General features: G+C 49.1%; 1 protein-coding gene across 3 annotated transcripts in view; it reads right to left on the reverse strand.

Annotated features, from left to right (window-relative positions):
* The window catches only part of SYK (spleen associated tyrosine kinase), a 91,240-nt gene that overhangs the window by 30,561 nt on the left and 33,168 nt on the right, over window positions 1–27,511 (reverse strand). For 2 of the 3 annotated variants that reach the window (XM_087444773.1, XM_004428315.3), the window contains exons 2-7: window positions 25,370–25,825; window positions 23,013–23,173; window positions 8,793–8,931; window positions 5,349–5,430; window positions 4,916–4,965; window positions 3,177–3,245 (exon numbers count right to left, since the gene is read on the reverse strand). In XM_087444773.1, the coding sequence (XP_087300899.1) occupies window positions 3,177–3,245; window positions 4,916–4,965; window positions 5,349–5,430; window positions 8,793–8,931; window positions 23,013–23,173; window positions 25,370–25,783 (915 nt within the window). In that variant the 5' untranslated portion in view covers window positions 25,784–25,825. The remainder of the gene's footprint in view (window positions 1–3,176; window positions 3,246–4,915; window positions 4,966–5,348; window positions 5,431–8,792; window positions 8,932–23,012; window positions 23,174–25,369; window positions 25,826–27,511) is intronic. The other variant, XM_087444772.1, reaches the window with a different exon arrangement.

Genomic DNA, 27,511 nt, shown 5'->3' on the forward strand with positions numbered 1-27,511 from the left:
TGATTTCATTTATTTCCCATTGATAGACTTGTAAATTATTTCTGGACTTTGTCAGTTACATGATGACATATATACATGATTCATATATACATGATACACATAAATGCAAGAATATCTGTATGATAAATATCTAGAAATAAAATTGCAGTTAAGAAGTTATATGTGCTTTTAATTTTGATGGATGTTGTGAAATCGCCTTTCTTAGAGAGGGTATCATGTCACTCTTCTCCAACAGGTGTGACAGTGCTTATTCACTGCACCCTTGCCACACACCGTCACCAAGCTTTTTTATTTGGATCAGTTTCACAGTGCACGTAACAGAGCACAATAGTTTTAACTTGCATTTCTCTTATTATGAAATGGAACAGCTTTTCCTATGTTTAAGAGCTATTTATACTTGCTTTACTGTCAACTACCAAGTGACATCCTCTGCCCATTAGCCTGTTAGAGAGTTAAAACTTTTCTTATTGATTTATAGAATTTCTTTATGTATTAAAGATATTAACCTTATATGTGTAGCATCCTTACTGATTCTTATTCCTGGTTTATTATTTCTCTTTTGATGATCTTTTGGTTCTTATCCATGCATATTTTTCTTTATTTTTAGGTAGCCTGACTGATATTTTCTTCAACTTTCTTTAGACATGTTCTCCTTTAGTCTAGAGATCTACTAAACTTATTTTCTGGATATTTCTTTAGTCACTGTGTGTGACCTGAGTTGGCTTCAGCCTGCATGGGACAACGACAGAGGTGGGAGTGGGGCTGGTTTCTCATAATGCTGGGTTACTGTTTGTTGGGTAATGGCTTTTTGATGTGTCAGCGTGGCTAGCCTGAACTAACAGAGACACGGCTAGTCTCTGTTATTGAATCAAACTGTGATCTCAGTTCCCCTGTGGAGGGATTTTGCAGACGTAATTAAAATCCCTAATTAGTTGATTTAAGTTAGGAAGATCACCCTGGGTGGGCCTGGCTTAACAGTCAAGAGCCCTTAGAAGAGAGTTGAGGCTTTCCCAAGAGAGACAAGCTGGGGGAAGCGAGACTGACCCCTAGCTCTGGACGACAGCATCGGCCTGCCTGAGAGGTTCTGTCCTGCTCTTAATCTTCCCTTCCTGACGGCCTGCTCTGTGGACATGGACTTGCTTAGCCAGACCTACAATTGTGTATGGCAAGTCCTTGTGCTAGATCTACATGTGGACGTGTATATAGATGTGTGTATGTGTAAATATGTCTGTGTGTGTGTGTCATATATGTACCTCTGTGTGTGTGTCTGTTTTATACATAAATCTCCGACTGCTCATGCTCCCCTGGTTGAGCCCTGAATGATGCACTTGGAAACCACAGAATTAAGATAAATGTGGAATGCCGTGTCTACTGTTTACAGCCAAATCGCTCATCTCTGGGACTGCTCACGGGCTGGGGGCCGTGCGTTGGCACACAGGCCTTGAGCCATCATAAAGAGATGAATGCACAAGCCGTGGAAACTGGGGGTGTGGCCCACGTCCATGGGCCCTCCCCATGGCTGCCAGGCAGACCCTGTGTGTGGAGGGGCCAAGGAAGCCGGGCAAGTGAGGGGTCCTGGGCCTACTGATGGGGCTCTGTGTACGCCGTGTGGGCTGCCCTGAGTTGTTCTATGAAGTTCTGTCAATGCAGCGTTCGTTAAGGACTCTTGCTTCTTGTGTCTGACTGCAAGACCATGGTGGTGGAGTCACGAATTGGAACTAAATTTATAATCATAACCTTGAAAAGACAATTCATGATTGAAAAGCACCCTGAATCAGAACACTTTCTGAATCACCTCCGGTGACAGGGCACTGGCTGTCCTATTTCTCACTGGGCTAAAGTCCTGTGAGATGCCTTCCTGGCAACCGAGCGGAGCCCTCTCCAAGGACAGGGTCCAGGGCCAGGCGGACCAGAAGGTGTCAGCCGTGAAGAGCTTTGCCTGGGCTCATGGGCAGTGTGCACTTCTTCAAGCCCAATGCCTCAATCGCCTACTGGCCCTGGTGGCTCGGAACAAACACCAAGTCATGGGGCAGAAGGGACACGGACACAGAGAATGTATCGTCTTGACAACCAGGTCCCCACCTCCTAACAGGCTATCCCCTGGCACAGGCAGCCCTCACTGTCGCCCCCTAAAAGGGATGCCTCATCATAGCTGACATTTCCCACGAGCCGATCCACACTAACTGGGAACATGACACGAAAATAGACAGTTACTCCGTTTAGGTTTTTCACATAACTTGCCCCTCAAACAACAGATGAAACTCACTTCTCTGTTCCATGGTCAACAAGACTGAGACGGTCTGGAGCATGACTGCCACTTGGAAAATTTTTACTAAATAAAATCTCAGGGATTTTGTGCTTTTTATTTCTGTTGTTTCTAATAAGTATATTAGGCAATCTGATTCATGACTTGATGCCCAATTATAAGCTGAAATGTTTGGAAAAATACCAAATGATATGAAAAGGGAAATAATAATAAAAGAATCAATTTTATGCCACCAATGATAAAAGTAGAAAGGAAAAAAAGGAATCCACACACTTATTATATATATATTTTGATATATATACAGTAAAGTATAAAAATGCATATGTCAACCTGACTGCCTCATAAAGAAACATGATGTTTCTAAGCCTCAAATTCCACCTCGTCTGTATACATGCTCTATTTCAGGTTCTGTGTTGGAAATCTACAGCCACAATGAAGTGACTGTGGCACCTGATATCTACAAAATAAACGGCCTGCAGCATTCGCTGTGCAGGACCCACAAAACCTTGGCTTTCCTTCGTCGATACATAATTTATAGAATCAATGACCATGACACTGCAACATGTGATCCTGGCAACTCAAAAGTAACTTGGCTCCCTTTGAAAAGATTTTCCTGTATGAGACTTAGCTCCCACCCGTCACGCTGACCGAATGACTTTCAAGCGCACATTTTAGCAGAGCGAGCGGGCTCACGGTGCTGGACTTGGCAGCAAAGTGACTCGGACCCACATGGAAAGCACAGTGAGTACCGGCGTGGACTGCCCACACGCGGCCAGGAGACCGAGACCAGAGCAGCAGGAGGGTCAGCGGCGGGGCACACGGAGGGGCAGCCGGGGGCAGAGCGTGGGTGCTGCGTATGGGTCAGTCCTACCACTTAGTCAGGGACAGCGAGCAGGGTACGCTTTAGCACCTTTCTGTGGCCAGGCTTTGGGAAGGAGTATGATTTGATTCTTGAGATTATTCCACCCGCTGACCAGGTCTAGAAACCACAACGGCAAAGAGGAACAGTAAATGTTTCAGAAGACAAACACAGCTCGCTTACACAACGTGTTCTTTTAACTTGCCTTACAGTTACACTGCCAACCCCTCCATTTCTGCCCATGAGATTCTCTAGGGGCAACACTTGATCATTAGGGATGCTTCAGGAAAAGCCCGCCACCTAAGCAGAAGGATCTGGAGAAATATTTTAGTAATATTTTCCATGGAAGGCTATAAAATTAGAGCTGCTACGTTAATACCCATGTTTCATATAGGATGAGTAAGTCACAAACTCAAGACAATGATTTGTCTAAAGAAACTAAAAGTAAGTCTGACTGCTCAATCTTCTTACTTCTTTGGGTGTTTGTGGAAATTCATTGAGGTGGACACATAGGGCACGTGCATTATTTTCTGCGCGTATTTCACCAGTCAATAATGTTTTTCCAAAATAGCTAAGTTCTTGAAGCCATTGGATGATGCATGGCTAAACATAGGGCCTGATATTCTTTTAAGAATTCTAGCCCTAAGCCCTCATCCATATTAGAGGAAAATGGATCTGTCTCTTGGAGCATGTGATGTTCAAGTAGACTCATCAGGCCCATGAGCCATGTGAAGAGTAAGATAAAATGATGCTCCATAAAGGTGCTATATTTAGACATTGATCCCAACGTTCACTGGTATTTTAGCAAATTCCAGTTCCCCCAATCTGGTGACAAGTGCTGCCCGGAAAGCCTTCTTGTTTTAATGTAGGCACAGCTTCTGAGCATCAATAGTCCGCTGGGGGCAGAATGTACATTCCACTTTCTGTGGATTTTGTTTTTAAGGGCTAACAGGCAAAAAGTGACGTATAGAGTGCACAGCTTATGACGGGGGAATTTCTACACTGCACACGTGGCAGTGAAGGGCATTGTGGGGTCCACGGTGAGGTCCCCAACTCAGCTTTGAGTTTAAATATGTGCGTCAGCTCCTAACAGACTGGAGGGAGGAGGGGGGTGGGATTCTCTCTTAGGGGCATCAGGCACGCGTTGGGAAAACCCACATGGAGAGGTGTGGATGGGCCACATTCTCATCTCCTGTTGACGTGGAGGGGGAGGTGGGTTCCGACCAAGCTCCCGACTCCAAACTTCTCTAGTGGTTTACCTCTTCCGATGCCACCGAGCACCCCCCTCCCAAGCCTCCCTCTGCTAAGCTATTGTCAAACCAGCTCTCCAGGAAAGGTTGAGTCTTCTGATGACAATGTCTTGGTTGATTTAGCCAAAATAGTTGGGCAGACCACCTCAGGAATATATCTGATAGACCAGGCTCATGACACTGATCAGGCACGTGGTCACATAGATCGTGCACAGGGGTCCACACAGGTGGTTCCAGACCGAGCCTGAACAATATGTCACCATATCCCAAATCTGCCAGGAGGCATATTTCCGATTTAACATTGAGTTTCATGGTCATTTTGGATACTTTTAGAAGATGGAGAGAATTTAACCTACCAAAGAAATTAACTTGGCTGGCTTAGAACTGAAAATAGGCTGATTCTAGCTGACACTCACCAGCAATCCCAGTCTATCAAGTGTGATGAAAACAATTACTGCTACTCCTCGCAGCTAAAACCTGCTCTTCACTGTGCTAATATACAACCGCCTCCCCTTCATCAGGACGTCCAACAACACTTACCGCAGGATGGGAACTTGGAAGCTGTGGACGAGCTCCAAAATTAATATTTCCTGGTTAGAAAGAGCGTGGACAATTACTGCTATATCAGCGAAAACCACCAATTTACCCACCCACCCCCAGCAGATCAATCACTGATTATAAAATATTACAGCTTAAGAAGTAGATACCTGTCGTCTGCATACATTTCTCTTCATCTTCTTTCACTCAACTTTCTCACATATGCAATTAAAACTAGATGGTTTTTTAAAGTTAAAATTATCTGTTATTTTTTGAGTAACGATATATTTAAAATTGGAGCAATCTGACATCATTTTTAATCAACCAGTAAAAACAAGGCCTGGTCCCGCTTGAATTTGCAACAGACCCAGTCTAAACCAAGGCTGATGATTATCAATATCTGAAAGACCAAGACTCCAGTGTCTCAGTGACTCACCTGTCTGCCCGCCAATTTTTTGACATGGAACTGTAAGGACTCTTAACAAACCATCTGCTTTATAAGAATAATGCTCGACGAGCTGGAAGAGAAGAAGGTAAGAAAGTGCGATAAATACCGGGGCAGGAAATGGAGAAATCTGACCCGGAGCAGCTGACTCCCCTTTCGGCTTAAAAGTGATCCAAGGACAACCCTTAACAACAACACGTGCTGCCTTGGCTGGTCTTCCTGATCCTTCCCCACATCTCTCTCCTCCGGCCTCAGACTCTGGACAGAGGTCCACATGCCCCTTCTGGACCCTACTGCACTCCTGGCTCATGCCCTCCCTTCCTCCCTCCCTCTCTTCTCTCTCCCTCCCTACCGCTCTTCCTTCCTTCCTCCCTTCCTCCTTTCCTCTCTTTCTCTCTCTCTTTCTTTCTCTGTTTCTTTCTCCCTTCCTTCCTTCCTTCCTCCCTCCCTCCCTCCCTCCCTCCCTTCCTTCCTTCCTTTTTCTTCCTTTCTTTTTGTAGCAAGTTGCATTTATTGTTTATATTTTCCTACATCCACGTGATGTTATAAAAGCAAATTCAGCATGCTAAGATTTGTTCATTTATTCAGTTGTTCAACAACCATTCTGCCGTGTGCTAGGCCCTGAGACAGGACAAAGGTAAACTAAAGTGAATGAGACACAGCTCCTGCCCTTGAAATGTTTACATTCTTGGTGGAGAGACAGATAAACAAATGACAATGTAGAGGGATTAATGCGTCATAGTGCTGTGGACAAAGACTCTGGAGGGACCCAAAGTTTCAGAGAGAAGACATCACAGCACAGGTGACATAGGAGCTGGGACATGGGGAAAGGTGACCTTTTGGAGAATGGCCTTATGTTGACAGAACATGGGCATCCTTGGCTAATGGCTCCCAGAAAACTGAATCACGACGTCCAATTTCTACATTAAAAAAATAAGTTAATCGCTAGTAGGTCTATTTATATCTAATCAAAATTGTGCAATAGGAAGGCAATCTTGGTATCTTACATTTTCTTTTCTCATGCAGACATTTCCTCTTCAGACAACCTAAAATCTTCATACTGCTCTCTCTTCCTTATCTGTTTATGGGTACTTTTTCCCAGTTAAAGACTCTTTGCTCCTGAATCTTTCCTCTCCAAACTTACCTGCTCGGAGGAATGTCTGTTGAATCAATATATTTAACCCTTCCAGGTAGCATTCTTTTTTTTTTTTTTTTTTTAAATTTTATTACATGGTGGTAAGAACACTTAACGTGAGATCTACCGTCCTAACAAGTGTCTCAATCTGACCAGCCCTAACAGGCTCTGAAATGGACACCAAGCTCTCCCTGTTGTGTTAAATGCAGTGCTGTGTTCTCAGGCCAACAGTGTTGAAGCCCTAAAGCAGTCAATACACCCCATCACCCTCTCCAACTGTCATTTAAACATCTCCTTAAATGCTTCTGCTTTCAGACAATCTACCCCACCAGGGTGGATGGGGAGGTGGGCACACTTGTAAGGGTTTCCCTCTTGGGCAGGGGTCTGCAAACTTTTTCTGTAAAGGGCCAGATGGTGATATTTTAGGCTTTTTCAGGCCACATACCATCTCTGTCACATGGTCTTTTATTTTTTTAAACCACTCTTTAGAGTATAACAACCATTTTCTTCAAGGACTACACAAAAACAGGCCGGGGGCCAGATTTTGCCCGTGGGTTTGCCGACCTCTGCTCCAAAGTAAGGAATACTGGGGTAGTCTAGTAATTACCAACTCTCAGGCAAAGAGCACCAGACTCCTGATAGGGATTGGCACGGAGGTACCTTACACCACTGTCAAGAAAAACCAGTGAAATCACACCTGTAAAGATTGAAGGCACTGCTGGCATTTTTGATGCTCTTTCTTAAACACAGTGGCTAGAAAATATACAATGGGAAAGATTTAATTAGGGCTGAATGCTATGATATGCTGGAGGCATCAATGACCATGGGAAAGAGTCTTGGGAAGGAACTTTCCAACAGTCAGAGATGTTTAGCACCATAGGGAGTGCACAGACTGATACTGTGATAGACTCACAGGAGGAAAACGGCCACGCAGGAGAAGCCCAGTGGCTGCGTCCCAGTGATGGAGCCGGGGCCTTCCATCAAAGGGACTGTCAACCATTCTTGTAGGAGGCCAGGGGCTTGGAGGGGAAATTAATACAGGAAGGCAGCATTCCTGACTCATCTCTGATTTGCATTGGGCACTAGTCCCCGATAGGCTACATACTCTTTCAAATCGGTACCATTGAAATAAAGCAAAGCCTGTGGTTGATAATGAGTCATATGCTAATGAGCCACAAACCAAAAGGCGATGTTAGTGTTATGACTAATCTGGATAAACATTACAATACCCAACGTTCAAAGAGAAGTACTATTGTTTTCAACTACAGCATTAGGAACCAACATACCTTAGGGGTGGGTACCCTAAGTGCCTTAAAGGTAATGAGGATCCCTGGTCTCAGTTTTTAAATAAAGGGACAGGATTTTGAGGTGAGTCCCTTCCTGCTATTCCCACACGTGAGATTCCTGGCCAGCCAGGTGAGGACACTGGAACATGTCCCAGATGACGTCCCTCACTCACAAAATCTCACGTGGTTGTTGCTCTCAGGGCCGGCAGAGTCTCTTGGTTTCTCTGTCTCCGGACTCCCCAGGTTTATAGGATCTTTGTGAAATGATGCTGCAGTACGGCCATTGACATTTCCTCCTGTAGCCATGACTTAAGATTAAGACAAGCTGTTTGTGCCCACAACAGCCGATGGGAAGCAGTGACGAGCAGCATTTTAGGGCTCCTTAGTACCTAAGTAACTCCCCAGGGGTGAGCTGACTCAGGGCTTACTAACAGTTGGGTCAAGAATAAGCCCTTGTAGACCAGGGCTGAACCATGCTGCCCAAGCAGCGGCTGCAGCGTGGAGTGCTGACTTACTGTCTCAACTGCCTGACTTTCCACAGAGACTCATTTTGCAGTGGGAGTGGCACCCAACATTGTAGATTCAATTCAGCCTCTCACAACTCAAAGAACGGTCCCATTAGCCGCCTCCGTGCCTCCTTTCCCGGCAGCCACCCCTTTATTTTGTGTGTATTTGTCTGAGAGGCTGCTCTGGGTTCCAGGTAGAATGTCTTAGAAAGAAATGGGTTCTGGCCCCCAAGGCAGGCCCTCCCGTTAAACTGAGCACAGTCCTTAGTGGGCACTGGCCCGTGGTGCCCAGAGCTGAGTGGCCCTGAACAAGCTACGGAACATTCCAGAGCCTTGTTCACCAAACGTGATGACCCCTAGTCCGGCGCTTCTCACCCTTGGACATTTGTAGAGGCACCTGGAGGCTGATAAGCAGGCTCTGATTGGGAAGGTCTGGGGCAGGGACCCGAGTGGGCATTGCTAACCATCTCCAGGGCCCGGTTCCTCTGGTTTCTGAGGATGCGTGTACCTGCCAGAGCGTGTCGAACTTCTTTCCTTCCGGGATGGACAGCTTCCCCGTTTTGTCCTTATCGATTCGGTAGTGCAGCACCTTCCCCTCGTGCAGCAGGCACAGGGCGTAAGACCCGTTGTTGTCCCTGGCCCTGATCCTGGAAGACAGGAAACGGCGTATCACCCAGGCCCACGGGTCCTGCAGGAAGACACGCCCTGGGCAGGCACCTGCAGCAGCGTCCCCACCTTGGGGTCACGGGCTCTGCCCAGCACACCCAGGGAGGCCCCGCTTACAGCTCAGTGATGGTGGCGTGTGCACCACAGGAAAGGCTACGGGTTGGGGATGGGCTTCGGGCAAGGCCCAGCGGGCCTGGGAGCCCTGGGTGGGCAGCAGGAGGGGCCCGGGCTCCACACGCGAGTCTTGGTTCACCTGGAGCAGCAACACCACTCAGGGCACCAGCACACGGGACCTACGGGACTCCCGAGTTGGGTGGGAAGCAGGGGCTCCTTGGAGCCTCTGCACTCATCTCTCTTCACTGAGCTCTGCTTGGGCTCAGATTCCAGCCAGTGCAGCTCCGCCACCACCTGGCCCAGAGTGTGGCAAACACCCACGGGGGGTGTTTGGGGGGCATTTTAACTAGGACCTTCTGGACCACAGGTGGAGCAGGTGAAGGCTCCCGTCTCCAGGGCCCTCTTCACTCCCCTCACACTCTCCCCTTGTAGGGAGGGGAGGGCAGAGCCAGGATTTAATGTTGTTCCATCTGATACCGTCAGATGAAGTCACCGGGAGAAGAAAACGTCATCCACCGTGGAGTGAGGAACGCCAAGCAGAATTGGGGCTGCGCCGGGCTGTGCCGACCATCGAGGCTCTGCCCCTATCGTGCGTGCGAGTTCTCTGGGGTGCGGCCCTCCTCCCTCATCCTGGTGAATGAGACTTGCCGGTCCCATAATAAGCAGACAAGATAGCCTCTGTGATGCACAAATGGGGGGATTCTGCACAGGGAGAGGAGAGCGGCTGCTGGGGAGGCCTGTGGGATTTGGGGAGGGCACCGTCCAGGCCAAGGCTACAAAGGCATGAAATGGACATGAACCCCTCACCAAATTGAGCTCCTTAGTCACCCCATGCTCAGCCCATTTTCCCCTCTCAGCAACTCAAGCCCTTTGGATCACAAGGTCTGAGAGAGGGTGAGTCACAGAGGTCCGCGAAACCTCACCGGCCCTGGCATTTTCAAAAATGAGGAAATTGAGGCCCTAAACTGTTGAGCAAGGTGCCCAAATGCACTGTATTTTGGGAAGAGTTCAAATGTGCCAAGCGGCTGGGGGACTTTGCTGTTTTGGGGAAATATCTGACTTCTCTTCCCGGTCACAGGAGGTCACCTCCACGAGTCGGGCTTGGGAAAGGGATGTGGTCATATGTTCCTCGGCCTTGTAGATTCATCTCGAACATCGAACCCAAGGCCTGAGCACTGAGCTGTGTCGTGTGGGGCGAGACCTTGTTTTAAAAATAAATTTCTTTTCAAGTCGTGCTTGGCTGTGCACGATGGACAGGTTCCCTCCTCGCCCCCCGCCCAGGGCAGCTGATGCAGGTGTTGGGACACACCCAGACCCCCTCTGCCTCGACAGGGCCCTTCTGAAACCCACACCCTGAAAACAGCTCCCTCCTCCCAACCCAACCATGTCACCAGCCCCGAAGCGAGCACACGCCCCGTTAAGGCCAGTTGGTTGCTGTCAAACTAAAAAATAAGCACACAGAAAAGGTAAAACACATCTTCTTATGGGGCAGAGCTGACTCTACTTCACAGGAAGCTATTTTATCATGTGGAATGTGGGACTATTTATATTTTGTTTATTTTACAAGCATTAGTGGCAAACAACTAGGATAGTTTGGAGGTACAAAGAACTATACAAATTCTTCATACCAAGCATTAAGAATTTACACATATGCTTATAAAAGGTGACTTTGGGAGAGTGAGGTCATAGGCCTTTCCAAAACACCGTTATCCTTGATTTAGAGTCCCTCACATCTTTGACCCCAGGGTCCTGGAAATAATAAATGGGATCTGAACTCCGGTTTTCTGAATTCACGCCCAGTCCCCACCACTCCATCTTGCCTTATGTCTTGATTGACCTTTTCTTGTTAAAACTGACCCAGAGGATCACAGGTGGCCCAAGGAGGTGGTGCAATCACTTCACTAGAAATCTGGGAAATGCAAATTATGACCACAATGGAAATACCATGACACACCCTTCAGACGGGCAAAAATTAAAAAGTCTGATAATGCTAAGTGTTGCTGTGAATGTGAGCAACAGGTGTCCTGGTATACTGCAAGTGGGAGTGTGAATCTGACCATTTTGGAAAACAATTGGGAATTCTCTTCTGAAATTGAACCTTTTCATCCCTTGTGAGTCAGCAATCCAGCCCCCTTCCAGGTATACAAAATCTGTGCATTTGGCACCCAGAAGGTGTGCCGGATGTGCCCAGTAGCTTTACCTGTGATTACTAGAAGCTGCAAATGACCTGCAAGTCCGCTGATGGCACAGAGAGTAAACGAATCGTGGGGTAGTCACACGACGGAATAGCATCGAACAACAAAATGAATGAACAGCAGTGATACAAAGCAGACGACTCTCATGAGCATAAAGCACACGCCGTGATTCTACGTGCACAAAGTTCCCAAATAGGCAAAAGCAAACAGTTTTGTTTAGAGACGTCCACTTAGGTCCTTGGTGGTAAAACTAAACAAACAAACAAACAAAAAGATGAAGAAGAAAGTGAGGACGTGCTGGACACAAGAGCCCAGGAAGTGTGTCCTCTGGGGGGTGACTGTGAGTGGGGGACCTTCTGCCAAGTTGGTGTTTCATTTCTTGATTCCGGTGGCGTTTGCTCCATAATTATTCATTAAGCTGGACATATAGAGTGATGCACTTTTTGTGTGTTTTATATTTCATAATAAAAATAGGATAAAAAGAGAGCTGGTGCAAGGCGGAAATCGAGCGTTTCTTGCTTTGGGACGAGTGGTTTCTGCAAAGGCACATACTTCCTTGAGGGTCTCCCAGGCCCTGGAGCAGAGTCCCTCTCTCTCGGGGCTCCAGCCAGGCAGCCTGTGCCAGCTCTCGGGACAGCGGTGGTGACAGCTACCCGGTGAGCACACACAAGGACCAGCAGGCACAGGGACGGGCCGTGGACACGCAGCCTGAGCAGCCCCCCAGGCAGCTGGCAGGAAACGAAGGCAGAGAAGGGAAACCCACAGGCCCAACATCTGTAGGTAGCAAAGACCAGAGGCTTGGTGACATTAACGGCCAGTAACTGTGAGGTGTCTGCAGGCAGATCCTGGGCTGGGCTATTTTTAATCTAACATATGGGAAATACTGGTTTGGAAGCTGAAGTAGCTCCTCCTCTCGGCCCCCTCCTGTTCCTCAGAGCGCTCCCCTTTGCCTGGGAACACCCACTAGGTTTGTCACACAGACGCCCACATTGGGGAAGAGCAAAGAATCATCTTCCGGCTCCTCTCAGGGTTGCTGCCTTCTGTCCTCGGGGTCAACTGGCCTCAGACATGTTCACGGAAGCCCTAGGATATTTTTTCCCCCACGAGTTTCTTGGAAGAACTCAGCTCACAGCAGATTTGTGTTTTGCTATTACAGAGCGTAGGGTATCAGTGCTTTGAATGGCAGCTAGGCTGCATGGTTGTCCTAACTGGACTTAAGACCGTCTTGATGTCCTGTGGCATGGTGACTCTCCTTGGCGAGAGGGCAGGAGAACCACCCTCCTCGGAGGGTGAACAGGCTTAGGCTGTGTGACGAGCAGGCCTCGCCCCTCACGGACACCAAAACACTTGGCAAAGGGGAGATGGGGTGAGCATTGGTTCTGCCAGGCGCAGCCTGGAGGGTTCAACTCCTATGCGCTCCTGGATCAGAGAGAACATGAGGGGGTGATGCCCAGACACTGGGAGGGAAGTGAGGACTCAGGAGGTGGGGGACCCTCAAGGAGGTCCCCCGCACATTCCCGGGACATTGCATTATGTCTGCTGCAGACAGAACAGAACAGCCGGGGCACAGCCTAGCCCTCCAGGCATTCTCATTCTCCTGTGTGTTTTTTTCCATGGCAGATCAGAGCACGGCTGGCTGGAGGGGAAGGAGGGTGCCTCAGATGGGCCGTGTGCATATGATAGATGTTCACTGTGGCCTGAGTGGGCCATACAGATAGACAGGGAGAGGCTCCCATGGCTGGCATTCACCGTCCCATCCAGGGCTGATGCTGTATGGGGTGGTTAGATACTGCCACATGGGGCCTCAGTCCAGTCCTTACTCAGAACCATCTACCTAACAGTGGTTTCCCAAGAAGGAGAGCTGGGGATCGGGGAAGGAGAAGTTGTAGGAGTGACATGCTCAAGAGTGTGCTTGCCAACGTAAGGCCGAGAGCCCCCTACTCAGGAGAGGCACCAGTCCTAACGATCCACGAAAGACAAAAGGAAATGCAACTCTGGGTGCTTTGCCTTGCACCATGGCAAGATTTAGGCACACGTGTGTTCCATGGAAACAGTGAAAGCAGGATCAGATCTGGGGCCTCAAGCTCAAATCCGGGGCCATACCCAGCTGTTCTTTCACACATCTGTCTTTTAAAAAATTTTTATCACAAATTCCCCACGCTCTCCCTCTACTCCAGTTCATGAGTGGAACTAGGTTATGCTTCTTCTCTTCCAGCCCCACGGGGACCTTGATCAGACCAATGAGCTGATACAGACATCAGTCTGCAACCCCCTTTGAACTTTTTACTTCAGACGGGTTGTGACTCTGTGCTGACCTGAGGCCGCAGAAACACGTATGTCAAATACAACAGCGCACTTTGATGGATGAGGGCAGCGGGCAGCACTTGAGAGGCTGAGAGAACTTAACTTTTATTGTGGTGTATGAGGCTCATGACAGCCAAGTGCAGTCTCACTCATTAATAAACAAGCGTAAGGTTTTTTCTAAACCCACAATTTGCTTTTGATATTTAAGTATGTAACAAAAAGTGAGTTGAAATCTGAGCAGGGAAAAGTGAGTGGCAAATAAAAGCAAAAAAAATATGAGTTTGTCTTAAGGGAAACTACCAACATGAGCACTGCAGTGGATGGGAGGGACATCCTGGGTCAACAGCAAGCGGGGTACAGGAACCTGAGATTCCCAGACGAAAGCAAGGGCCATGAGGAAGAAAACCTCTTCAACTCTGGAGGACAGCATTCCCAATGTAGGACACTCAGAAACCCCACAGATGAGTATCAATCAAATATGAGCTCAAAAAGATCACCCAAACATAAGAAAACATGAGTTAAGAGAAAGAGAGCAGGAAAGGAAAGAAAGCAGAGAGACAGAGATTTATACCTCCAAGGACTTTCTGTACTGGAATCATCAGACACAGAATGTAGACTAACTGTGGATGAAATGTTCAAAGAAACAAAAGATGGAATCACAAAAGTTAGCAAGCAATAAGACATCCTCAAAAATGTTCAGGAGTATTTGAAAAATAACAACAAATAGAACAGCCAGAATTTGAAAAAATGCAATTGGTGGGGGGAAAAAAAAAATCAGTGAATGAGTTTAACAGCAGATTAGATACAGATGAAGTGAAAATTAGTGAACTGAAAGACAAATCTAAAGATATTACCATAACGCAACACACAGAGAAAAGGTAATAGAAAATAAGAAAGAATATAGAGGATGAGCTGAGAAGGTCTAACATATGTTTAATAGGAGCCTCTGAAGGACGAAATGGTAAGAAAGAAGGAGAGTAATATTTGAAGAAAAAATAGCTGAGTATTTTCCAGAACTGATGCAGAAAAGGAATCCACGGTTGTAGGAAGCACAGATACAGGATAACCACTGGCTTAGCTTTATTCACATTATCTCTTTCATCTCCATAGCAACTCAGGTAGAACATTAGTTTCCCCATTTCATCACTGAGTAAACTGAGGGTCAGAGAGATGACTTACGTTGTCTGATCACAGAGCTATTAACTGGCTGGGCTTGTCTGACTTCCTGGCCTGAGTTTCTTTACTATCTCACTTAAGTTTCTATAAATAGAAGCAGTTTTAAGGTTAACTCCATCTCAACCACTCAAATAATACAGTACTTGGGCTGTGCTGTACAAACATTCCTACTGCACATAAGGTTACAGACCCTCCAATGACTCAGGACATCACTGTTCTTAATCCAGCTTAGGTGGACACCAGGCATCTTGAATAGGCTCCAATGTGGTCCCCAGACCAGCAGCCTCAGCATCACTTGGGAACTTGTTAGAAACGCAAATTCTTGAGCCATATCCCAGACCTAGTGAGTTTAAAAACTCAAAGGAGGGTACCTAGCAATCTGTGCTTTAACCAGCCTCCGGGTGGTTCGCCCACACACAGAAGTTTGAGAACCACTGCTTGCAGCATTTGCTTTGGACTTTGTATCATCCTACGGAACACAACTGAAGTTACGGCTTTCATTCTTTATCTTTTCTCCTCATTTACATTTGTTCCTTGCTCATAGGGAATAGAAGGGTGTATTCTTACAAGCTATTTCAAAGTCTCTGAGAAATCTACCCTATTGTGAACATGTTTTTTTATGGCTACCTTATACTGAGTTGCACTTGCACTGAAAAGGATTGCTAACACCTATTTCCAAAGCAAGGCATCCACCATCCAGTCCACCTGGAGAGGGAGGGTATGGGGCGCTGGTGGAAGGTACCGTTCTCATAGTCAAGGGTGACAGGTATGCCATCTGGTGCCCCCAAGCCAGGTCCACCTAGGCCTGCCCCTAGACAAGGACCACACAGCTCTGATTTGCATACCCTGATTCTGGGTGGACACAACCCTTTTCCTTGGAGAGCCAGAGTCATTAAATCTTCTAGTCCCCAGCTGTGTAGAGAATGGTGTACCCTTCCATGGACCGTCTCTGCCTGTTCCTCACTGCTTTACCTGCAGGGCCTCCCACAGGGCCCTCAGTGAAAGAGCCATGAATGAGTGAGTGAAAGTGTGTGTGTGTGTGTGAAGGAGGGAGAGGATGCGAGGGCTGTAGGGATACGATGCAAAAGGATATAGTGTGAAGGGAGGGGAAGGGAGGAAATAATGAGAGCGTCATGCTCTACCTGGAAATGGCTAATAAAGAAAGGATAACTCAAAGATTAAAGTGTTTACTTCTCCTTGAAAGAGCCAAGGGAAGCAAGGTCAGGGGGGCACCTGAATTCAGATGTAGAGCATGTAAGAGCCTGCCATGCAGGAGAACCAATTGTTCTACAGGGGCTGGGAAAGTGGTTGACTGCTGAGGGCCTGAGGGGCGAACCCCCTCCTCCCTGGTACCTGCTTCAGGGCCTCTGCGGTCTTGCCTCTCTGCATACGGGGAACAGGGGCTACCTGGGGATGACTTGAACTAACATATCAACGAGCTGCCATGGGAAAGGAGCTTGCCTAGGGGTCCCACCCATTGTGTGCGACAACCACAGGCCAGTGCAATGAGCTGCGAGGGCTGGAGCGCTCTTGCGACCTCAGGACCAGCGAAGCCCACAGGCCACAGCTCCCATCCTCCTCGTTCACTCCCCAACACGTGTGCCTCTCAGGTCATTGAAGTGAAGACCTCCTGGGCCTCCTCTCTGCCTCGGTTTCTCACCCTCCCTGCCCTGTCCACACGACTCAGCTCTTGCACGGGCAACACTCTAGACTTCTGCAAACTGCTGTGCCTGATCTAAGACCTGCCTCTCAGCCACCTCACCCCTGCAGAACCTGCAGAGCGGCTGCCTTTCCCCACACTCTCCACTCTCGGGGCCAGCCAAGAGCTCAGGGTCTTCCCCAGGACCTAACGTATCTCCCAGAGGTGACTGCCCAGTGGTTTGGCCCAGGAGGCTGGGCATGGCAGCACCTCCTCCCCACCCTGACGATCTGCCACCACCCAGGAGACCCCGCTCTCCCACAGTGTCCTCCTTCAACCCCTTCGCCTCCTATCTCCATGGTAACGCTGGCTTGGCACTCCCCGGCATTTCCCAAACAATACATAATACATGCTGTCAGCACCACACGACCACCACCTCTTCCACCATTCCCACCCAAGGGCTCCAGGCACACCCGCGCCTGGCAGGCCTCCCGCTCTGGCATTTCCTCCCTCCTGATGAGTCCAGGCCTGCCCTCCCACCACCTCTTGCCACCTCCTCAGTTCCCCTCCTCCATTCTCCTGTCACAGCTGCTGGCAAGAGCTCAACCTCAGCTAAGTCTAATTGGCCAGTTTACTCTAAGGATCATTTGGCAAATCCTACAATGGGTGCATAAATGCCAATGGGTGCATCAAGCCAGATGGTCTTGAGACAGTCCTGTTGCCCCCTGCTGTCCCTCCTTCCATCCCGTCAGTGCCCACTTTGACTCTCACAGTGTCCCCAGTGGACAGTCAATGACTTGGTCCACCCCTTAGGATTAGAAGGGACTTCCTGTCTAATCTGACTGCCTCTCCATCACACAGCTCGTCACTCCAGCCCCCGCTCCTGGCCAGGACCTGCTCAGGTCACAGGGTTGGTCCCTACGACTATGCACCAACTTCCTGCTGCCCAGGAGACTTTCCTTCTCTTCTCTGCTTTCTTATTCTCACTGCTCAGAGCACAGCTTAAATGTCCCTATTCCCAGAATGATTTCTCCCACGGAGACACCGCTCTGAGCACTGTGGTTCCACCCACGAAGATCGTGGCCCGTCCCTGTGTGCAGGGCATTCAGAACAAATGGGGCTAATGGACCATAAACAAGTGAACAGAAATAAAATAAAGATAATACTGGATAGTCAACAGTGTCATTAAGTTAGATGGATGCCCGTGATGGATGGAACGGGGCACATCGTCACATGTCACACACTTTGCCGTATGTCCCTCTGAACTTGATGTCTTCCCCCCAGATTGTAAGCAAGGAAGGGCAGGGGCCAACATCTGTCTTGTTGTCACAGTCTCCACGGCTCCTATCACAATGCCTGCCACATATCTGGTGGAATGTATGAATATTTTGTGGAATGAATGACTATTTTTGTAGCTTCTTTTTTCAAGTGGCATACTTCTAAAGTTAGAAGGTAGAAACTACAGTGAAAACAGCATTGGTGACTTACTGGTTTGATGACTCCTTCAACAACTCTGAAATACCACCTTTTCTTTGCAACATTAATTCAGCTATTTGGAGAGCCACCATCTGGGTATTTAAAAGGTCACCTTGAACTTAAACTCTTGGCTCTGTGAGATTTGCAAGGACTTTTAGCCAAAAACGATAAAATATTTACCTGGGTACTAATATAAAGAAAGCAACAATTCTACTCCTTTTCTTTTACAGGACATGGAACTTTTGGAGCATTTTCATTCTAAGATACTTTACATGATGAAATGAAGGGCACGGCCCATTACATCTCAGCAGGCCTGATGTGCACTTGGAGAGGCATCCGTGCACAAGGCTCGAAGCCACCCACACGAACCACGAGGGGAGGCGTTTCTGCACGGGATAGCTAGAACCTGTTGACCACAGCCTGTCCCCACGGCCTCGTCCAGCCCAAGCAGGGCCCAGCAACATGGCCACATGGCCTTGGCTTTTGTACGACTGGTCAAAGACATTTAATCACCATCAGAGAAGACCGCTCTTTCTCCCTCCACCTCCTTTCCCAAAGTTGACAATGCTCCCAAAATGTGCCTGCAGTACCAAGAACAGCTTGTAAACCTAGAGGAAGGACTGGGTTTTCTTTTTTCCATACATAGAAAATAATATCAGCAAATTACTGTCAAATGAAGAGGCAAACACTATGCAGTCCAAAAATGCAGAAAATAAAAGGTGCTACTGAGAAGTGTCAGGCAGTTAAGTAAAAATTTATGTTATATTTTAAAAACTTGCCACGTTTGTAGTATTTACCAGCTTTAAAAAACTATAATTTATTGTGATTTTCTTATTCTAAAAAAATATATTTTGTACCTAATTTTGTATTCTTTTTTGAAGAAGGTCTCCAAATTGTATATGCTTTGGACCTCTCCAATCTTGGATCCTTCCTTTGGGAGAGGGGCCACATAATTTTTGGAAAATAAGTTTGTCTCTTTTCTAACAAATTCATTTTTCAGTCACAGCCTGAGCTGTAACTAATTTCTCAAGATGGCAAACTGTGCTGTCTCGTGAGGCCTCGAGGAGCTGAAGGGACGTGCACCCTGTGCAACGCGTCCACTTTGCCTTGGTCCCTGGTGTGGCTAATGAGGCAGAGCTCTGACCCCCACTCTCAAGACCTGGGCTGGGGGATCCTTGTCCATCCAGTGTTCCCATCTGGCTGGCCAGACCCCAGACATGGACAGGTGTCTTAGAACACCACAGGCAGAGGGGCTTAAACAACAGGCATTTCTTTCTCACAGTTCTGGAGGCTGGAGGTCTGAGATCAAGATGCTGGTAGATTCAGTATCTAGTGAGAGCCCGCTTCCTGGCTCCTACATGGCCACCATCTGGCTGTGTGATCTCATGGCCTTGCCTCTGTCTGTGCATGCAGAGAGAGAGCTCTGGTCTCCTCATTTTCTTATAAGGGCCATAATCCCATCATGGGGACCCACCCTCATGACCTCATCTAAACCTAATCACCTCCCAAAGGCCTCACCTCCAAATACCATTACCCTGGGGCCTAGGGCTTCAACATATGAACTAGGAGAGGGGTGAGGGGACACAAACATTCAGCCCATAACACCAGGTGGTGAATAGCCATCTCCAGAAACGCTGCAGACGGCTGTGAGAGAGGGCGGACCCCACTGTCTACGTCCTCCGTCAAGAGCCTTGATGCCCACAGGCTCTATTCCCCAAGCACAGTGCAAGTTCCTGACCGCTGCCTTCACAAAGTCACCCCCTGACTTTCCTGGCCAAGCAATGTGGACAGGAGACAGAAGGGGGGAAGCTGACATGCTGCATGGACCCAGCCTGGTGCCACGCCTTGCATGGGGAGTGGGGTGGGGGCCAGTGGTAGTGGAGTCCCTGGACATGGCTTAAGCTGCTGCCTCCCCTGAGCCTGACACGCCAGGGACCCTGGATCCCAGCCCTCATCTCCCACGTGCCTGACAGCCTTGGACAAGCCCCCTGTGCCTAAGCCCTTGTCTGAAAACAAAGGCATTTAGACCCACGAGCAGAAAGGTCCCTTCTGGTTCAGGTGTTCTGGATTTCACACCATAATTCATGAAGAGAGAGAACTGGAAGCCAAGTTGGCCACCGTCCCCCAGATACAATCCATCCTGATGGTTAGGCGTCTCTGGGGTGTATCTTCTGCACTTTAAACTGCATTAGTGAGGATTTATCATCTCACCTGAGTCTCAAACTTTTTGAAATATGCTGCCTTTCCATCAGTATTTTCTGTGGGCAGCAAGAGAGCATTTTCCCAAGAGAGGGGTCTTGCTACACCGAACCGTAATGTAGACCAGACGTTCCAGAATGAACTCTGGTGTTTCCACACTTGATCTGTGTGCTGTCCCCGAGATGGGAGCTGCAGGCAGTCAACATGCCCTGTGGGCGCCCTTGGCCTTTACTCCTGTGTTCACTAACTACTCAAAATCGGCCTAAATTTATTAACCTTCTACAAAGTGCTCGACATTATGCAAGGCACGTTCACATGCATTAACTTATTTTAAATCAAGTTAATGAAGCCCGGCATGAGGAATCACAAAGGTTAGGTTCCGCTTCTGGATCTGAGAGCCTCCCCAGGTTCTTACTGTCTGCAGGGAGGTCCCAGGTCATGCAGGAAACAAGTTCCTGAGCACGCAGGGGCAGGGGAGCAGAGGCGTGAGAGGCATGGGGTGGGCGGCTGGCCGATGGGAGCCAAACCGAGTCCAGGAGGGGCTGGGAATGGACCGGGATGGGAACCGGTATGCAGTGAGGAGCGGGGTCGTCAGCCCTGGTGGGGAAAATCAAGCAGTAAGGCGAGGCTGCCCAAGCAGCCGTAAACACGGGGACAAGAGAGGGTTGGTGAGGCCGTTCACCAAGTACACACCACGCACCCCGAAACTCTGCTTTCCTGCTCCCTGCAGCGTGTGCCAGGACAGCAGAGGACACAGACGGAACCCCACTCCCAACAGTAACGGGGTGTCTGCACAGGAGCGACACCGAGCCCGCCTCCACGTCAGGGCCGCACACCAGCTCCCCCGCCACCCTCCTCCACCAAGCAGACAAGAGTTCCTGTTCTCAGGCACGAGAGCGGAGGGCCCCCAGATCACCACAGGGGAAGGAACACTGCACGTTGGTTCCTATACACGGACGCGCACAGTGTGGCCTCTGCACATGCTCACTCCTGCTCTCTGACCGTCTCTTTTCTACAGGCAGCCAGGCGGGTCCCACTGAACTCCAGTTGGATCTGCCCTAACACCTCCCCGAAGGTGGACGGACCGACTCGCCCAAAGCAAAGTCCCCCCAGTGCCCACGAGCCCCCCAAGGCCGGACCCTCAGAGCGCACTCCCACGTCAGGGCACCCACACACGTGGTTTCCTCACCAGGATGGCTCCCCACGGCCCTCAGGTCTCTGCTTGAATGTCTCCTTCCCAGTGAGGCCCTTCCTCACCACCAAGCATGAAACAGAACCCCCCACCCCAACCGCGGCCTGCTTATTCCTTCCTTATGTGCACCGACCGACTGTGAGTTCTTGCTCAGCTGTAGTGTCTATTCTCTCACGGAGACGTGGGCACATGAGGCAGATGCTTGTGTGGCTCAGGCCTCCGTCTCCAATGCCAAGAACAGTGTTGGCGTTTGGTGCCTCGCACAACCGTGGATACCAGTAAATGTTGGTCCATGGGTGGACAAGTCGATTTAAATGACTGGAAGTAGGCAGGGGGCACATTCTTTGGGGAAACCTGAATGAGGTCTGAGAAGATCTAGTGGGGAAGGAACCCATAGCTGGCGGGGCCCTCAGCCACCCAGGGCGGGCACTCCCTGCAGCACCCCTTGTCTGTCTAAGTGGGGAGCGGGCGGCTGTGCCCCAGCAAGCCAGAGAGCAGGCATCTGATGCAGGGGAAGGCGGGAGGCCTCGCCGTCGGGATTATGCAATCTGGGCTGACTTAACACAACAAGGTGCTGCGTGGGCCGTCCCATGACATTTGTGTCAGAAATCATTCCTCGGAAGATGGTAAAACTTCAAACCTCAGGGGAAAATGAGCTGACAGGTGCCACACCGAGGAAAAACCGTCTGCCCCCACGGGATTTCTGCCCGTGGCCACTACTGCGTCCACTACACCATCGCTCCAGTCACCGCTGTGCCAACCCTGCTGCTCTGTACTTGTTTTCAGGACCACTTCTTAAAAAAGAGTATTGTGCTTAAGATCATTTCTTAAATAATAGGTGTTATGGTAGTCTGAGGAAAATTCTTTCAATAGATGGATACTCAGAGAAAACACTTCTATTTCTAGGAATAGCTTACAAAGTCAGCCGAGGATGACTGTGGGCCCGATCGTAGGGCTGCACTGCTGTCTGTAGGCGTCCAAGGTGAGAATGCAGCATTGTCCTCTGAGGCACCAGTTGGCGTCTCTGGAGGGTCAGTGAGCAGTGACAACGGGTGAGTGTGCCCCCGCTGAGCACCGCTGTGTCCCCTTGGCCACAGCACCTCGGGGAAATAAGGCTGACCCCTGCCCATGATGGCTCCTTACCTTCTCCTGACCACTGACCCCACCCGAGGCGGCCTGCATCCTGGGACCTCTAGTCCTGGGGCACAGTGACCACTAAGGGTAAGAGTGATCAGCACCCAGGACGCACATCTCATTTCTGAGACGATAAGGCCCAAACCTGCTCGTGGTCAAAAGCCTGCACTGACCTCTCAGATGGGCTGCTCTCAGCAAATTTTCCTTAACATCCACCCAAGGGCACTTAGTTCCAAATAAAAACAGAAGTAAAGTCTGAGACCTCCTGGGAACTGTGAGCGAGCACGCTGCGGTGTTTTCAGTTCAGATGGTTAGTCACAGATACTGTTACACTTCCTCTATTTGCCATTGAAAGCAGAATATGTGGCTGAATAACATTTCCTTTAAATTACGTCCCTCAGTGCCCAAGGAGAGTGTTCACTTTGGGGTCAGACTGGGCAAAACAAACACTGAATTACAAGTGATTGATTCAATTCGAAACGTCTTTACAGCAGGCCAACACGCGAATTGTCAGGTGATAGCATGTGACCCCTCCCCAGGGTCCTGGGGAGTCCAGGAATGGGGAGGCTCTGTCGCCCCAAATGGTCCAGCAGGCCTGGTGGTAGGAGGTGAAGGGAAAGACACAATACTTACAGAAATTTCCCGTTTGTCTTGGATCCTATCAGGACGACTTGCTCTGATTCATCCCGAGAGATTTTTCCGTGGAACCAGGGCATTTTTTCGTGGGCCGTGGTGGCGATCAGCTTCTCCAGCTGAGGTTTCTGGCTGATAATGGCCTGCTCCAGGGCTTGACCCTGCCACGAGGAGAGCAGAGCAACACTACGTAAGAATGAAGGAATGACGCAAAAGTTATTTCCAATCTGTCCTAAGTCCTGACATGGCAAAATACAACCAAATTTACTTATGTGTTGGTTAGTTGGTTGGTTCGTTCACTCATTCTTTCATTCAATGAATAAAGCCAATAAGAGCTTATATATTATTTAAGTACCTTCAAGTGTATAAATAACAAAATTGATTTTAGAATGGAGAGATGGGCCTTAAAGTTGGACAGGACTTCAGAAACCATCCAGCATAATCCGTGAGGTCTAAAGAGCCAGCCTCCTGCTCTTCAGAGCAGTTGTCTGCTAGAACTGATTGTTCTGTATTAGAATCTGATCATTTAATAACAATTAAGAAGACTTAAGACGTGTGCAATCAAGGAGACATGCGTTTCCCATCTGCCCCTCCAAGGCCTCGCTCTGAGGCCTCACATGCGCTGCTGCCTGTAGCTGCAGGAGACGTGAACACAGAAGGCGGAGGAGGGGAACCCTGACAACGCAGAAATGACAACATCGAAAACAAAATGGCGACAGGGGTGGACAGCTGGGTGAGTTCACGTCCTCCTCGGGCCCAGTGGGAAGAGGTGTTTCCTATAGTAGTAAATGAAGCCCCAGTGTCTGGTTATTTGAAGTTATAAAATGAATGAGAAGAAGTAAAAATAAAACTATAACCAACCACAGTAGGAGGTGGAAGGGAGGAGGGAAGATGGAAGGGAAGGTGAGTACGGGAATTCTGTCTTCTTCACAGATGGCATGAAAAACAGAAGCAGGGACAGGTCACACACCAGAGAGGCATCCAAAATGAAGCCAGCAGGGGTCAAAAGTGAACGGGTGTGGAATACTACTCGGTTATAACAAAGAGTGGACTGGGGACACCGCAGAGACACGGCTGAGTCACAAACACATCACTCTGAGTAAAGAAGCCAGTCCCAAAAGGCTACATGCTGTGTGAGTCCATTTATACATGACATCCTGAAGAGGCAAAACTATAGGGACAGAAGACAGATGAGGGGTTGCCAGGGGCGGGGGGGCAGGCATGTGGGTGCTTTATGAGTGATGGATCAGCTGCATGTCTTGATTGGTGTGGGGGCCACAGGATGCTACGTGCTTGTCAAAAATCATAGCACTGTACACTAAGAAGGATGAATTGTATGGTATGTCAATTCCGCCTCAATAAATCTGATTTATCTGACTTTAAAAAGAGTAAAAGGATAGTCTAAGACATAGCCAATAAACTCTAATGAAAAATACTGAACACATAGTACTAATATCTGTCTGCAAGGTTGAATTTAGTGTAGAACATATTAAAGGAGTTAATGAAGTCGCTGTATGTAATCCTCAAAAAGCTTGTATTGTCTTATATCTGTAAATATCAAATAACACAGAAAAACGCACGGGGCAAACATCCAGGAAAGGCAAGAGAAATGGTTGAACACATAAATCCGAACAGGAGACTGTCCCCCACGCTGGTGGCCCATGACATCAAGTGCTGTGGAGAGTGTGGCAGGAAGGTAAGTCGTCACAACATTTGGGACCTTCCTGCATGACAACTTGTTGATAGGTCCAAATTAAACACACACATCCTTCGCTGTGGCAAACCTACCTGCTGAGGGTCATCCAGCAGATACTGCATAAAAGCTTAGAAGGGTGGTAGAGAGGGATGTTACTAGCAGCATTATTTGTAAACAATGAAAGTGTCCCTCAATGGGTACTAGTAAAATAAACTATGGTGCATGGGGGGGTGTATCAGGCAGCCAATAACGGGCTGGTGCAGCTATGTGTGTGCTGACACGGGAAGTTCTGCAAGAGATGTTATGAAGCTATGAAATCCAGTGCCAATTAGCATGTATAGTTTGACCCCTTAGGTAAATATAAAACAGTAGACGCCTGGATGCCTCTCTGAAAGGGCCCGGCATGAGCTGGGGACAGTGGTTTCCTGCGGTGGAGAAACCCACATCGCTGGCATGAAGAGGCCCACCCTCTCAAGTGTGACCACAGAGGAGGAAAGCCTGTCTTGGAGGGAGGCATTTTTTTGCCCAAGTGAGTGACTGGGGAGATGGCTGCTTATCTAAGGCACCCTGCACGGCTCTGCATGGAACCGGGTGCCTGTGGAATTCCAGGGCCCGAGAGCGCACGAGACCGTGCACCGCAGGGGGACCAGCCGTTGCCCACCTGCAGGTTCCACGTCTGTTTCACGTATTCCCTGATGAGGTTCTCCTTCAGGTCCTCGAAGGGTCCGGTCTTGGGCTGCACCCCGGGTGGCCGGTTGAAGGGCTTCGTGAGGAGGCAGACGAGGCCATCCGACTCCTGGGAGTGGTACTGGCAGAGCTCGGCGGGGCTGCCGTGCGTCCTGCCGCCCGCGATGGCGTAGGTCCCGTTCAGCTCCCGCTCGATGGTGTAGTGGTGCGCCTTCCTCCCGTGCGCCACTGACAGGGCGAAGCCGCCCAGGTAGTTGCGGCTCTGGCGCAGCAGGTAGAGCCCATCGCTCATGCCCCCCTGGACCAGGTAGTCTTCTGCCTCCTCCCGGGTGATGTTGCCAAAGAAGAAGGGCAGGTGGTTGGCGCCATCGGCCGTGCCTCCAGCCATGCCTGAGTCTCCCCGTCACGGGCCAGGGCGTACAGTGTCCACCTGGGCAAGACAAAGATGGACATCGGTCAGGACCTGAGCAGCAAGAACAGGTGTTCAACCACCGACCCACCAGAAGTGGAGACAAGTCCTCCTGTCAGGGGGATGCTCTTCCGTCTCAGGACCTGGGTGTGGAGCCCTAACTAATGTCCTGTTGTCCTCTCCAGTCACACAATCATTAGATTTCCAAACACACGCTCCCGATACTGAACCCAGAAGACAGCATCCAACCAACGGGACAAAATTAACCAATTTTTTTTTGGTGGGGACAGAGAATTCCAAGAGACACACTAAACAGAGAATCCCATGATTCAGGAGCTGGCCCAGACGGTCGGCGGGCACCCAGGGCGGGACCCAGACAAGCTTACACCCCGCGCTCTCTCCAGGTGGACACAGTTGTGAAGAACACGGGCTGTGATCAGTTACATGCAGTGAAGACGTCACTGAACACTCTTCTGCCGAACGTCAGGGGTCAGCCGTGTGTATTCATACCTGTAGTTAGAGCCAGAGAGCCAACGGGCTAGCCACGCGAACACACCATGGAACCCGGACAATGGCCCCATGGCCTCTCCACCTTTGGCCAGGAGACAGGACCGACAAGCCACTGCGCTGAGGCATGAAGAGTGACATCCTCCCAGGGCCCCTGGTCAGCACACAGTCCCCTCCCTGCTTCCTCCAGGCCACTTCCTGGCACCCGCCCTGCGCCATCCACGCAGCTGCTGCTAAAGAAATAGTGCAGGTTCCACATTCGGTGAGGACCCCTGTCACAAGAAAGACACTTCTGACACTAAACACACACACTCAGAAGGGAAGAGTGAAGGCAGCGGGTGCACTTTTAACGAGCAGAATGTTTTCCCTTAGTCACGGCTGTAGATGAGAAGGATGTATACTGCCAGTCCAAAAGCATCCTAAGAGGTGTACATTTCCACCAAAAGGGGCTTGTCATCAACGGAAAATTACCTAGATGACTCCATCTGTGCATCTACGGAGAAAACACACGCCATCATGTTACACACACACACAGATACACACACACTAAAACACAGACATATACAGAAACACAGAGACACACAGATACACACAGAGACACAGAAACACAGACACACACCACACACACAGAGACATACAGAGACACACACACACACAGACACATAACAAACACACACAGAGACGCAGAAACACAGAGACTCAGACACACACACACAGACACAGACACACACAGACATACACACACAGACACAGACACACAGATACACCCACAGACACACAGAGACACACACACACAGACCCACACAGAAACATAGACACAGAGACATATAGACACACAAAGACACAAACACACAGACACACACCACATACATACACAGAGACACAGACACACACAGAGACACACACACACACCACATACACGCGCACACATACACGACTGTGTGAAACAGCCTCTTCTCAATATAAATTATCCTACAAGTGGCTGTAAAACATACGGATACCTCCCTGATAGAGACAATAGAATTATCTCTCCACAATGTTGCCAAATAAGTTCTTCTGAGTGAGCTCCAGACGACACATGAGTTCTATTATAATTTTATGGTACAAACCGTTTTTTGTTTGCTCTTCTTAACATTTGACTATCGATGATTAATTTATCTTTGTCCAAGTTTCCATAAATTCATCTCTCAGCAAGTTGTT

The sequence above is a fragment of the Ceratotherium simum genome, chromosome 20, assembly GCF_057802395.1.
Source record: "Ceratotherium simum simum isolate JZ-2026a chromosome 20, ASM5780239v1, whole genome shotgun sequence".
In the NCBI taxonomy this organism is placed as follows: domain Eukaryota; kingdom Metazoa; phylum Chordata; class Mammalia; order Perissodactyla; family Rhinocerotidae; genus Ceratotherium; species Ceratotherium simum.